This window comes from Halteromyces radiatus, assembly GCF_025201355.1.
Source record: "Halteromyces radiatus strain CBS 162.75 chromosome Unknown BX664scaffold_7, whole genome shotgun sequence".
NCBI classification, from domain to species: Eukaryota; Fungi; Mucoromycota; class Mucoromycetes; order Mucorales; family Cunninghamellaceae; genus Halteromyces; species Halteromyces radiatus.
Genome location: NW_026251693.1, coordinates 536,625 through 548,829, shown reverse-complemented (window position 1 = coordinate 548,829; position 12,205 = coordinate 536,625). Strand labels below are relative to the sequence as shown.

At 32.5% G+C, this 12,205-nt stretch overlaps 3 protein-coding genes across 3 annotated transcripts; 2 read left to right on the top strand and 1 right to left on the bottom strand.

Annotated features, from left to right (window-relative positions):
- Nucleotides 1-1,435: 1,435 nt before the first annotated feature.
- Nucleotides 1,436-2,321, bottom strand: BX664DRAFT_366613 (Squalene/phytoene synthase; the record flags this gene model as incomplete). The annotated part of the gene is made up of 4 exons (XM_051548530.1): nt 1,436-1,564; nt 1,656-1,811; nt 1,865-2,200; nt 2,277-2,321. 4 exons carry the CDS (start codon nt 2,319-2,321, stop codon nt 1,436-1,438), a joined length of 666 nt encoding a protein of 221 aa, XP_051397551.1.
- A 4,295-nt stretch (nt 2,322-6,616) lies between these two features.
- BX664DRAFT_339356 (uncharacterized protein) lies at nt 6,617-7,812 on the top strand. The gene is made up of 3 exons (XM_051546613.1): nt 6,617-7,466; nt 7,646-7,713; nt 7,782-7,812. Exons 1-2 carry the CDS (start codon nt 6,730-6,732, stop codon nt 7,680-7,682), a joined length of 774 nt encoding a protein of 257 aa, XP_051397550.1. The 5' UTR covers nt 6,617-6,729; the 3' UTR covers nt 7,683-7,713; nt 7,782-7,812.
- BX664DRAFT_339353 (uncharacterized protein) lies at nt 7,751-9,666 on the top strand. Its single transcript, XM_051546612.1, has 3 exons — nt 7,751-9,034; nt 9,114-9,477; nt 9,584-9,666. The coding sequence occupies exons 1-2, from the start codon at nt 8,033-8,035 to the stop codon at nt 9,231-9,233; spliced, it is 1,122 nt and encodes a 373-aa protein (XP_051397549.1). The 5' UTR covers nt 7,751-8,032; the 3' UTR covers nt 9,234-9,477; nt 9,584-9,666.
- The last annotated feature ends 2,539 nt before the right edge of the window (nt 9,667-12,205 follow it).

The following is a 12,205-nucleotide window of genomic DNA, read 5'->3' as shown; positions in this document are numbered from 1 at the left end:
CATATATATTATATGTTATATATTTAACCACACTATAGCCTAATATCGAAAAACGTGCTACACTAAAAATAACTTGCTGTTAACATATGATTGGATGATTTGATGATAGACTTATTTTCAGTGATTATTACTCCGACTAAACTTTGCCCTTTACCATCCACCACTCACTCATCGCACGCCCTGATAATTTTCAATATACTAGCCTAGTTTAGTGTCTTTTTTGCTGATCTCTGAAAAACAAAAACATATAGATCTAGCCCATCATTCATATTTTCTATCTATTTTATTCTTTAAATGGTAATCCTATCCTATTCAATTCATTCATATATAAAGTTATTTTTCTTTAAATCTATAGTTTGAACTCTTTATAAATGTGGGAAACAAATGATAAGAGAATAGTGGCGGGGAACATATCCAAAAAAGATATCATCCTATAAAAGGTCAACACGGGCTTTGAAAGCACAGACATCTTCCAAGCGAAAAAAAAAAAAAAAAAAAAAAAAAACGCAATAAATTTATCGCATGAGTGAATATGTTCGGATGAACCCTCATTTAATTTCATATTGTTTCTCTATGTCAATCATCATCATCCTTATCTTATTTATTGCATCAAACTGAACAATAAAAATAAAAAAAAAAAAATGTTTATGAAAATATAATCTCATGTGAGATTTACTTCTCCCCTTATTGTCCTTTATCCTTCCCATTTAGATTGCAGCACATTTGATGTTACACGTTCTATATGACACGACTACTGTATAGTTTCTTTCTTCATTGAACTCTAAACATCATCCCCCGCCAATGAAAAAAAGTCAAATTACCACTTGTGCTTTTATTCATATCTATATATAATAGATAGATATATATTAACTTTGAAATAAAAAAACCTCTCTTTTTTTTTTTTTTTTTTAATTCTTCATCATCAAAACCTTGCATGTACTTCTGATGCATTCTATCGGCGGAGATGAAACCGCGTTACAAACTGACAAAAACAAAGTTGAGAGAGATACGCCAAACAATCCTTTTGATTTAGGAACAAAAACTTTGTCTCACGTTCACTAATATTGACTTGCTGACTTTATTCGGGAAAAAATAACCATTCTATCACGTTGTTTACCAGCTTTTTTGTGGTTTGTTTGGATGATTATCCATTCTTACCCTAGCCATGTGGTTCATCATCAACAGGGAACAATCAATATTAAGAATGGTTTGATTTTCATTTTTCACGTTGTTGTGATTTTTGCATCTACTTTATCATCATCTGATAGTCCTGATTAAGAAGTGCAGCAAAATACCCTCGCCCCTATCAACCCCTTGGTGTGACACAAATTACAAGAACACTAAGAAATAATACAATCTATTTTATTTTTTATTTTTTTTTTTTTAAAAAAAAATCTATAATATGAAGAAATATCTATCTATCTACAATGGCGATTCAAATCTTTCTGTTTCTATAACTAGACCATAACACGAGTGGTAATTTCCAATCCTTGCGTTGTAATTTCGGTTCAAATACATTAAAATCATGCTGTTCAAGTCGTTCCAAGTATCGAATATGAGGAATCTAAAAAAGAAAAAATAGAATAAGTAACATGCATATAACTACCTATTCAGTCATCATCACATATCATTCATCATCATATCATCAAACTTACAGCAGAGAGAATCACAGGAAAAGCTTCAGGATTCACTGTATTCAATAAGGATCGAGCTGTCAAGAGTTGATCATATGCTGCCGTCGCTACTTCAAATACCGCATCATCCACTCGTTCAATATCGCCCCGCATCACTGCTTCTTGAGATATATTATGCTAAATTGAACATAAAGTTGAGTCAATGGATCCTCATCATATTATATGATTACCTTGGCTGTGATCTGGACCGGTAACACTAATCGTTTTTGCGCCAAATGGAAAGGTAATGATCGTAAAAAGGTAGAGATGCCCATCATTTTGCCTAGATGACTAACAACATGATCCACTTGTACATCACGTACATTCAGAGACTCCAATTGAAGATAAAGTAAACTAGAAGCCGTATTTTCGCCATAATCTTCCATTTCCTTGATGGTCATAAACGGATGATCATCCAAATTGGCCATTCTTTCCGTAATGATGCGTTTCAACCACATAGATGATAAGTTAGCATGTTGTAACGAATCTTGAAGGGCAAGTGCAATTGGTTGTTGAGGTGCATTTCCCTATCAAAGTTAACTTTTGTCAGTAAATAAAATCCATCCCTTCTTTCCATTATCACTTTTTTAATGTCAAACTTACAGAATATACTTTATCAATAGTATCCTTCCAAAATTGCATGCGCATCTTGCCTATTTCAGGTTTAGAGACATTTTCACGAATGGAGGCTAGTTCTACATTGAATGCACGAAGAGCGTATTGTGTATTGCGCAAATGTTCAGGGAAAAATGGTACACAGAGATAACCTTCATAATCACCTTTTCTATATATTTGAAAGAAAAGAAAAAGAAAAAAAAAAGTAAAACGTTTAATATCTATGGATTTGTTTCGTGTCGTTTTTTTTTCTTCTTACCTAACCGATTCTTTGCAGTAATTTTGAGCTGCTTGTAATTGTCCAGAAGAACTAGTTGCATACGATCTGTATCTTTGTATCCATTGGTAAGAAGAAGATAGAATGGATCGCTTAGTCAAGGTACTCATGATCCTAAAAAAAAAAAAAAAAAAAAAAAAAAAAAAAAAGTAGTGCAAGTGGAAGATAAGAAAGAGAAAAAGAAAGTGTGAAAGAAAAAAATCAAACCTGCCAGCCACCATACACAGCACACAAATTCACATCCCGCCTTCTTTAGCTTTTGATTGTTCAATATATTGTATTGTCATTTTTTCAAAGATCATTGAGCAATTCTTTGATATCATCGTCTAATTACTAGCAATCATGCTTAAAAAAACAGTACAAAATAGATATTTTACGCATTCCAAGGACGTCGATCTACCATTTACTATCAATATCTTCTATAATGAGTTAATAAAAAGCGCTCATCCAATATGTATGAGAACATATCATTATCACATCAAGGCATATTTACTATCAAAACGGCCTCGTTAAAAAAAATGGTGAATTTCTTGAGAAAATCCATAGAGAAGACCTCCAGATGATGAATTGTTACGATCAAACTTGAGTCAAAACTTTGTCTTTTCATTGCTCGCTTCAAAACGATCATCATAGAACTAAATTTGGACAGATCGTAGAGTCAATGATTCTCTTTCAATTAGCATAGTGACATTTTATACCTTACCTCCCAATTTATAGAATAAATTAAAAAATAAAACTCGATTCAGTCATCCCTCATTCAATAATGGTCATCATCCAATACAGCTACCACCATTGGATTCCTCTCAAAAAAGTAGTTAAATATCATCTAATCTCATTTTATTGCTTACCTTGCCACTTAAACGTGCAATAAATACCAAATCATTTCATCCAATATTAAAAAAATCGCCTGATGTACCCTCGACAATTTATTTTTACAGCCAAAATTTAGCTGTTGAGTTTGAAATTTTTGGCTGTAAAATGCAAAACTGATCCCTTTTTTTTTCGTTCTATATACAAGCAGGAGAACGAGCTTTGTCTTTCCTTTTCTCGCTCAAATGTCATCATCATTATACCAAATTTGAACACAACATATAACAAACCATTTTTCTTGAACTTTACCTAATATCATTTGTAGCTTATTTTAAAGTAAATTAAAAAATAAAAAAAAAAAGGAATAATCCGTCATCCAAAAATCACTTCAAGGTCGAATTCTCGCAAGAATTACGTCAATACCAATCTGATCATTAATCTTCTATAGTCATCTTACTTTATTTTGAACAATAAAAATAGAATAAAATTAAACTATAAATAAATATTTTTTTTTCTTTGATCTGAATTTTGAGTAAAACGTCTAAAGGGTAGGAAGGGAGGGCCGTTATTTACTGATCAGACTCAGGTTTAATAAGCAAATATCATAAAAGGATGAAAATGATTGATGATGTTTGACAATAATGTAATCCACTAAAAAAAAAAAAAATCTCGGATCATTTATTCAAAAAATTCTGGAAGTGTTTGACGTACCTGAGTACATCCCCAAAATACTACAAAAGGTAATTTCTTGATGGATGTTTTTACAGGAGCATCTATTTTAGTTGCTATCACAAAGTTGAATTCAGCGCCGATGACCACCCATCTATATTTGGAGCAATCAGGGGATGTTCATTTTAGTTGGTCGAGACCGATCATATTTTTAGATTTCGCTGTTCAAGATATTTCAATCTCCTTAGCATGAAAGGAAAAAAAAAAAAAATTTGGAGGATTAAAAAAAAAAATCACGCTAGACGATTTTCTCGTCTCTCTTCACTCCATCTTTTTTTTTTTTCTTTAATTACATTTGATTCAAAAGAAAGCAGGAAAAAGAAGATACTTCAGTATCAATATGGTGGAAGACATATATACTCGGTTGATGGAAACACATATATACTAGAGGTAGGAATTATAGAAACAAAAAAAAAAGTAACATACATACTTATCAACGTTCTGTATTTTGGATGGTTTGGATAGCAAGCATCATTCAAAACAACAACAACTACGATTAACCTCAGAAGAAAATACCCAACAGCAGCAATGAGGAATTTAGCCAAAGCAACTACTTGATTGAAGGATTTATTGTACTCAAGTCTAATGGATTATATGCAATCTTGATGAAGGTAATGGTTTTTATCTTTTAACAACTTCACTACAGATACTTATTTCTATATATATATATATATATATCTCCTCTTTTCTCTCTCTCTCTCTCTCTCTTTTTTTTTTTTTTTAAAAAAAAAAAAAAGAAAAAAAAAAGATGATGGCTAGGATCTTCCTGACACGGAACACAATATATGACGGATGGATAAGAAAGTCTACAACACAAGGATTTCCATCAACATTGGATGTTTGACCAGTCTTTGAATAGGAAAAGCAATTATTTGATATCCTTTTAGCGAAATGGTTGTTTTTTAGTTGTTTATTATTAGTATAATTGTAGTTGATCTCAATAGGTACTGGTTATTATTAGTATTAGTTATAGTTGTTAGATCATGGAAGTAATTGGTTTTATACCACATGAAATAATAATAATAATAATAATAATAATAATAATAATAATAATAATAATAATAATAAAAACAGAGTGATCCTTTATGTCTTAATATCATTTGTATGATATTACAATCTAGTCTTGATTATAACTTTTTCTACCATTGTTTGACAAACTCAATATTGTTGGTCCAAAAAAAAAGTATTGTCCTCATCAACTAATTGTCATCCGATGAACCAACGTAGAAAGATGTTTAATGATGAAAAACGATAGATCATTATTCTCTTTTCTTATTATATTGAATATGAAAGTGTGATTGGCCCTGATTGAAATTCTTGGGGGACTTGATGACGATATTAAACAGAAGCCTGGTACAAAGAACTTGCTCCCCCCCCCCTTTTTTTTTTTTTTTTTTTTTTTTTTTTGCTCAGTGAAATGTCTACTAGAGCTAAAGAAGACATATAGATATATTTTCGATTCTGGGATTACCCATTCAAGAGATGATGGTGGTGTTGAAAATGCATTCGAACAATAATTTAATGTAGTTGATGTTTCCGTCATAATAATGACTTCTTTTTAAGCATCTTTTAGTTGATCAATTATATGATCATTATAGATTCGTTGATGGATTATTGATAATAAATAAGGTTTATCTTGATGATGCTGATAATAATATCAATCATGGTAAAGAAAAAAAAAAAAAAAGAGAAAGAAAAAGAATAGGAAGTAATACGTATAAAGGGAAACTATTAAAGTGAGAAAAAAAAAGAATAAGATGAGAACCAAATGGATGCATTTGTGATTGAACGAGCTATGCATTTCTTATTTGGTATTTTCCCAAAAAGAAACATCCATAACAGTTTTTGAAGGCGAACACACACACAAGATGATCGATGATGATTTCCAAGATGATGTCCCACGTCTTGGGAAACGTCAATATGAAATGAAAAAGAAGGGGGTTGATGAATCGAAATTGATCATGGATTATGGACAAATCATCCTCCAAAAAAAAAAAAAAAGATTTATTCACACTATCAAAAAAAGACCATAGAAAACAAGCCTTATAAAATCATAAAAGTACATAGAGTTTAGCCCGACATTAGAGAATGAAAGGAAAAGAAAGTGAGTTTAAGATATTCAATATTAAGAAGGATGAAGAAAAAAACTAGCAAGAATGCTCTTTTTGAACCTCAGTAAAAATACTATTATCATTCTTTAACGCAAACATATAACTCAACCCACTGTTCTGTTTTTTTTTTTCTTTCTTTCTTCTTGTTCATCTTTACCCCTTCCACTCTTTTCTACTTGATCCAACAGCATCAAACATATATCGCATTATCCGATCTTTTCTCTCTTTATATATAAATATCCTTTTCATATATTTCCTAAAGCGGTGTGTATAAAATATATAATAGATATAGAATATATCTATATATATTTATATAATATATATATGCGTGTATGTGTATATATGTGTGTTTATTGATACAACAAGTTTCCAAAACAAATAACAAAAGCTGATTTCTTTTATTTCAATCATATAATAAGACGGAAGAGTAAACTACGATTAAGACTATAACTAAGACTAAGACTAAGACTACGACTACGACTGCGGACTATTACCTACCTTGATCATCATTACCATGGATACAACTGCATACGATCAAAAGTTGTTTGACCCCGTCGACCTATTTGATGATACGACCAATCCACCTCATTTTGATACCACGAATCTATCTGTATCACCCAGTAATAATGACTTGATGCTGTATTCCATGTATGGGTCAACCTGTCAACATCCACTTGATATACCATCCAAACCAATCTTTTATCAGTCATCCTCCGTACCCACATCCATTTCCATGCCTAATTTTCTTCATGACTATCATTTACCTTCTTCCTCTCCATCTGATCTGACTAGTCTTGATCATCATTCCCTACAACCTCAACTTGATGGTAATATGGATGACTTGTATGGTCCTTGTCCTCAGTCTTCACCGCCTTCGTATCTTCAGTATCTTCAACAGTCACCCTTGTCTTCCCAGCAACAATCATCAAAAGCCATCACCACACCTTTGGATATCCTGGAACATCCATCTGCCGTAAGCCAGAAATATCATCAGCAACCTAGTAACAGTAACAATAATAATATGAGTAACAACAATAACAATTCAATGTTGACTTCTAATCATTTTCATAATGATATGAAGCAATCCCATCCTCCAGCTTCATCAATTGACCTAAATCATCTTGCCATGGACCCACCTTGTGCTTCCGCTTCTCTAGGTTATCTTGATACCAATAAATCTTCCTCTTGTCAATGGATGATGGATTCTTTGGATACTGCATACATACCAACCTTGGATTCTACGTTGAGTTTCTATGAAAATGGACAACAAAATAGTGAGAATCCGTTCTGTCTTCAACAACACACCTATATTTCCTCAGATCAACAACAACAACAACAACAACAACAGCAACAAATGTCATCATCGATCTCTTGTCATTCCTTACAACCAACTTCCCAACATGATGTTAATGATTTGTCTTCATGCTTACCACATGGTTATGTCAATCTAAGTGTAATATCCAATAGAATCATTCTAAATTTTTTTTTTCTCCACCAACCAAAAAAAAAAAAAAAAAAAAAAAAAAAAAAAATTAGTCAACCTAATGCCTTTTCTGTTTCCAATACCTTAGGATGTCAATTCATTTGTTGCTGAAACAGATTCCATCAAACATACAAATTCATTTCCAACTTTGACGTTTTCATCTACAAAATTTGGTAATAGCGTCAGTAGTGGTGATCAGTTGCAATCATTGTTGGGAGATATATCACCGGCCACACCATCCAATAATAGTAGTAATTTGTTGTCACATCCATTTGCTGTTCCTTCGTATCTTCATCCAGAGTCGTCCTATTCGTATTCAGATTCAAATGAGAGTATGGATGAACTTTCTGATAGTGATACCACCACATCCACACAAAGTTGGATGATTCCATTTCCACAAGATCCATTTTCCACTTGGCGTGATCCATCTTCAGGTTTCTATCCAATGGGTATGTCATCATCTGTATCCACCCCTGTTGTCAGTCTTGGTCATCATCATCCACGACCACATGCACACCATTCACATCCTTTACCACATCATAACAATCAAAATAACAACAAACGATTTGACAAATCCACCAAGAAGAGATCCAAACAACAAAAACAACAGCAACAACCAGGGAAAACCAGACGTAGTACCAGTGGAATGATTCATACTGGCCATAAAAATCCCTTTTCCAGTGGATCATCCAATATCAGTCACAGTAGCCATCTGCATCCATCATCCCCAGCAACAACAATGACTATGTCATCGTTATCAATAGCAACGCCACAATCATTAACAGGATCCATCACCACTGTAGGCCGACCAGGGAACGGAAGAAGAAAATCATGCATGTCAATTGATACCAAGTTGAAACCAGCCAGCAAACGCAAAGAGTTGAAACGTCGAGAGAGTGAACCACATTCCTTGAACAAGGTCAAATCATATTCATCATCCACTACTTCTGCCACTACTGCTGCCACTGCTGCTGCCGCCGCTGCCGCTGCTGCTGCCGCCGCTGCTGCTTCTACGTCCATTAATACAAATCTTCCATCCGCCGGATCCACTAGTAGCAGCAATGGTACCCATTCATTTTCGCCAGCAAGGTTATCAGTATCAGAAAGTATTTCCAGTTTCTTGTCCAGGCAAAGATTATCTGATGATGAGCCAGACGATGATAATAACGAGGATGAGGATGACGATGAAGAAGAGGATGATGATCAAGAAGATGAAATCAACGTCAATCAAAATAATATGGAGAGTCATCCATTCCACCACCAGCAACACCAACGACAATATCAACATCCAAAGGTCAATGGGAATCGTAATCGATATCAACATAATCGCTTGAATCTAAGCAATGGTAAAAAAAAAAAAAAATAAGAAGATAAGAACATACTGTTATTTTTTTCTCTCTTTCTTTTAAGCTTACACTATATCTCCAATACAGATAATCTTCTTGAGACAGGAGGACAAGATAATCCATATCTACCAAAACCGCATAGGAACCACCAACATCACCATGAAGAGACAAATAGTAACAACAAAGTAGGCTTACATTATCATACTAATAATGAAGTCTATCACCGTAACGATACAGCAGGATCCAGTTTATCCAATCCATCTGGTCATCCTATCAAAAAAGGACGAAATGTAGATAAGGCGTGTAACCATTGTAAACGGTCCCATTTACGATGTGATAATATGAGACCATGTCAGAGATGTACAGCCACGGGAAAAACAGGTTGCAAAGATGTTGAACATAAACCAAGAGGTCGACCAAGATTGCATAACACCTAAAAAAAACAATAAGGAAAAAAAAAAGTATTAAGTTTCCTCTTTGGACAATGAACAATTGTACTGTAATAGTTTAATCTTTCACCTCTTTTTTTTCAAACTTACAATAAATAATCATATTGATAATGATATAACAATATAGTATATAGGTTGACTTTTTTTTTTCTGTATGTCAAATTTGAAAAGAAATGGTGGAAGAAAGAGCGCGAGAATATACCTTTTTTTTTTTTCTTTTTTTACACTTTATAAGAAAATGCACCGGAGTTTGATGACAATTGCCAGGCACTTCATTTTCCTATATGATGAAGATTTTTTCACGCGTTTGATCTTTTTCCTTTCCTTTGGGATGTACTAACAAAGTAAAACTCTTTTATTATATCTATTTACTTTGATGGATGCATAAAGGATTTTTTCTCTCTCTCTCCTTTTACCTTTTCCCCTTTGTTCCGAGCATCATGATGACAATATATATTGAAAACTAAATAATAATAAAAGTACTTAGTTGGCAATTTCCATTTTTGACAGATTTTAGTAGTCATCTTTATCATTGGCTTTCTTATACTATATGATTGTATTTCTAATTCATCTTAATTCATTTTAGGAAAGGAGAAAAAGGTGGTAGTACATACATACACGAGGAATCATATTCTTTTTTCAAGATATATTCAAACAAGACTTCGGCTCCCTTTCTCTTTTTTTTTTTTTTCTTCTTCTTTCTAAACGTGAATAGTTGTTTTCTTCCGTTGTGATGACAGAAAAGGAGCAAAAAAAAAAATGACACGAGAAGAGCTCCACTGGAATGAAAGAAAGGAATAAAAGCACAGATACATAAAAGAGAAGGAGTGAGGGAGTCAAAAGTAATGATCGTTCTCTTTTTTTTTTTTCTTTAAATCAGGGTCCCTTGGGGAGATATAGTCAGTTACCATGCCCGGAGTAGGAGATCGAAAGCCGAAGAAGAAGAAGAGAAAAGAAGAAAAAGGAAAGAAGAAAAGTGGGTAGGGGCGGCAATAGATCCAAACATGGTATGATGAAGGAAAAAAAAAAAGGTCTCAAAAGAAGCTTTGTAATAGGGAAGTTTTTAGCTTTGTTCTATTAAAGATATAAATTTGTCATGAGCAGCTCAAGGGATGCCATGTTGTATTGTCACGAAGTCACTTTCTGTCATCTTCGTCCTCTCTCTTCCATCATCACATTTTCTTTTTTTATCATTCATCATCATCATCATCGTACGATCATTGATAGAAATACCACAACTTTATATTCATCGACTGATGGCATCTAATTAGTACTTTTTTTTCTTTTAGTACAAAAAAGAATGATTGTTGATACTAGTATCTTTCTTTTGCCATCGGATGATATAAATGCCATGAAAGAGATCCATAACAACGGAAAGAAAAACGTTTGTATGAAAATATAATAGGAGTCTCGAAGGAGCAAGTACAGCACGAGGCGGGTAAAGTTTTTTTTTTTTTTCATTCCTCCTTACTAACATGAAAATAAGGGGTATACACTTTCACTTTCACACATGTTGTTTCTTTCTCATCCTCTCTGTTTAACTGCGTAAGCGCGAGTCATGATACGTATTCATCAAGACAGATATTACTATATATAAGGAGGAAAAGAAGATTAAGAAAAAAAATCAATCATCGATGGTTTGACTAAAAAGCAGACTTTCAAAAGGTAGAAGGAAATCATATTTCTATATATGGCGATGCATTCACCTTTGTATTGAACTCAATAATAATGATAAAAAGTATATATTATGATGATGATGATGAATAATAAAAATAATAATAATGATAAAAAAGGAGAATGGGATGATTTTAATAAGGGGAAGCATGCTCTAGTTTTTGCATGAATTATCAAAAATATATATATATTTATATATGGTAATGTGATGTATATAGTTTAGTTTTATGGAAATTATGTCTCCGCTGGTAAATTTTACTCTACATGACAAATGATGATGGAAAGAATGTTATGCTCAAGTTAGAGTAACGCATATTTTTTTTTTTTGAACAAAAAGTGAAGGAAGAATGAACACGCATATAAAAAATATGTCATTTAAGGAGTAAAAAAAAAAAAAAAAAAAAAAAAAGAAAGAAAGAAAGAAATAACAGTTTCTATAGAATACTAGGCAAAGAAGCATCAATGCGTGTAGTTATAAAAATGGAATACTGGATGATCTCAAGTTAACTAAATTCAGGGGATGATTTTTTTTCCTTTTTTTTATATATCCTCCTATTATATTTGAAAGCATCATTTTTGCTATTAAAGTTATGCGTGGATAGATTTTTGTGTGTGTATATAGTGAATTGAGAGCCATCCTTTTTTCAGTCTTTTTTCTTGATGATGATGATGCAACACGCTCTATATATATATTTAAGTATTATTATAACGATCCCTAACTTCAATCAACCTCACATTGTCGATCAACCCCATTCACTAGCTACCTAAACAAAAAAAAAAAAAAAAAAAGGAAACCGGAGCCTGAAAACAACAATAAAGAGAATAGGATTTTTTTTTTTCAAATGATTTTGCTTTTTACTCGTTTCCTTTCTGATTTGATAAACTTTTTTTTTTCATTTCATATAATTCTTTTTTTTTTTATACCCATTCTTATATATATATATATATATATTTATTTATATACATCGTACGAATCACTCATATTTTGACTATTCGAAAATCATTCAAAAAGATAAAAACAAAAAGCAATCAACAATA

Bases quoted from the DNA above. Each gene is read 5' to 3' on its own strand.
- BX664DRAFT_339356 (XM_051546613.1), top strand. From the start codon at position 6,730: ATGGATACAACTGCATACGATCAAAAGTTGTTTGACCCCGTCGACCTA. The intron at 7,467-7,645 runs CTATGAAAATGG...CTTCATGCTTAC, and splicing joins TTGGATTCTACGTTGAGTTT to CACATGGTTATGTCAATCTA.
- BX664DRAFT_339353 (XM_051546612.1), top strand. From the start codon at position 8,033: ATGGATGAACTTTCTGATAGTGATACCACCACATCCACACAAAGTTGG. The intron at 9,035-9,113 runs CTAAGCAATGGT...TTTTAAGCTTAC, and splicing joins ATCAACATAATCGCTTGAAT to ACTATATCTCCAATACAGAT.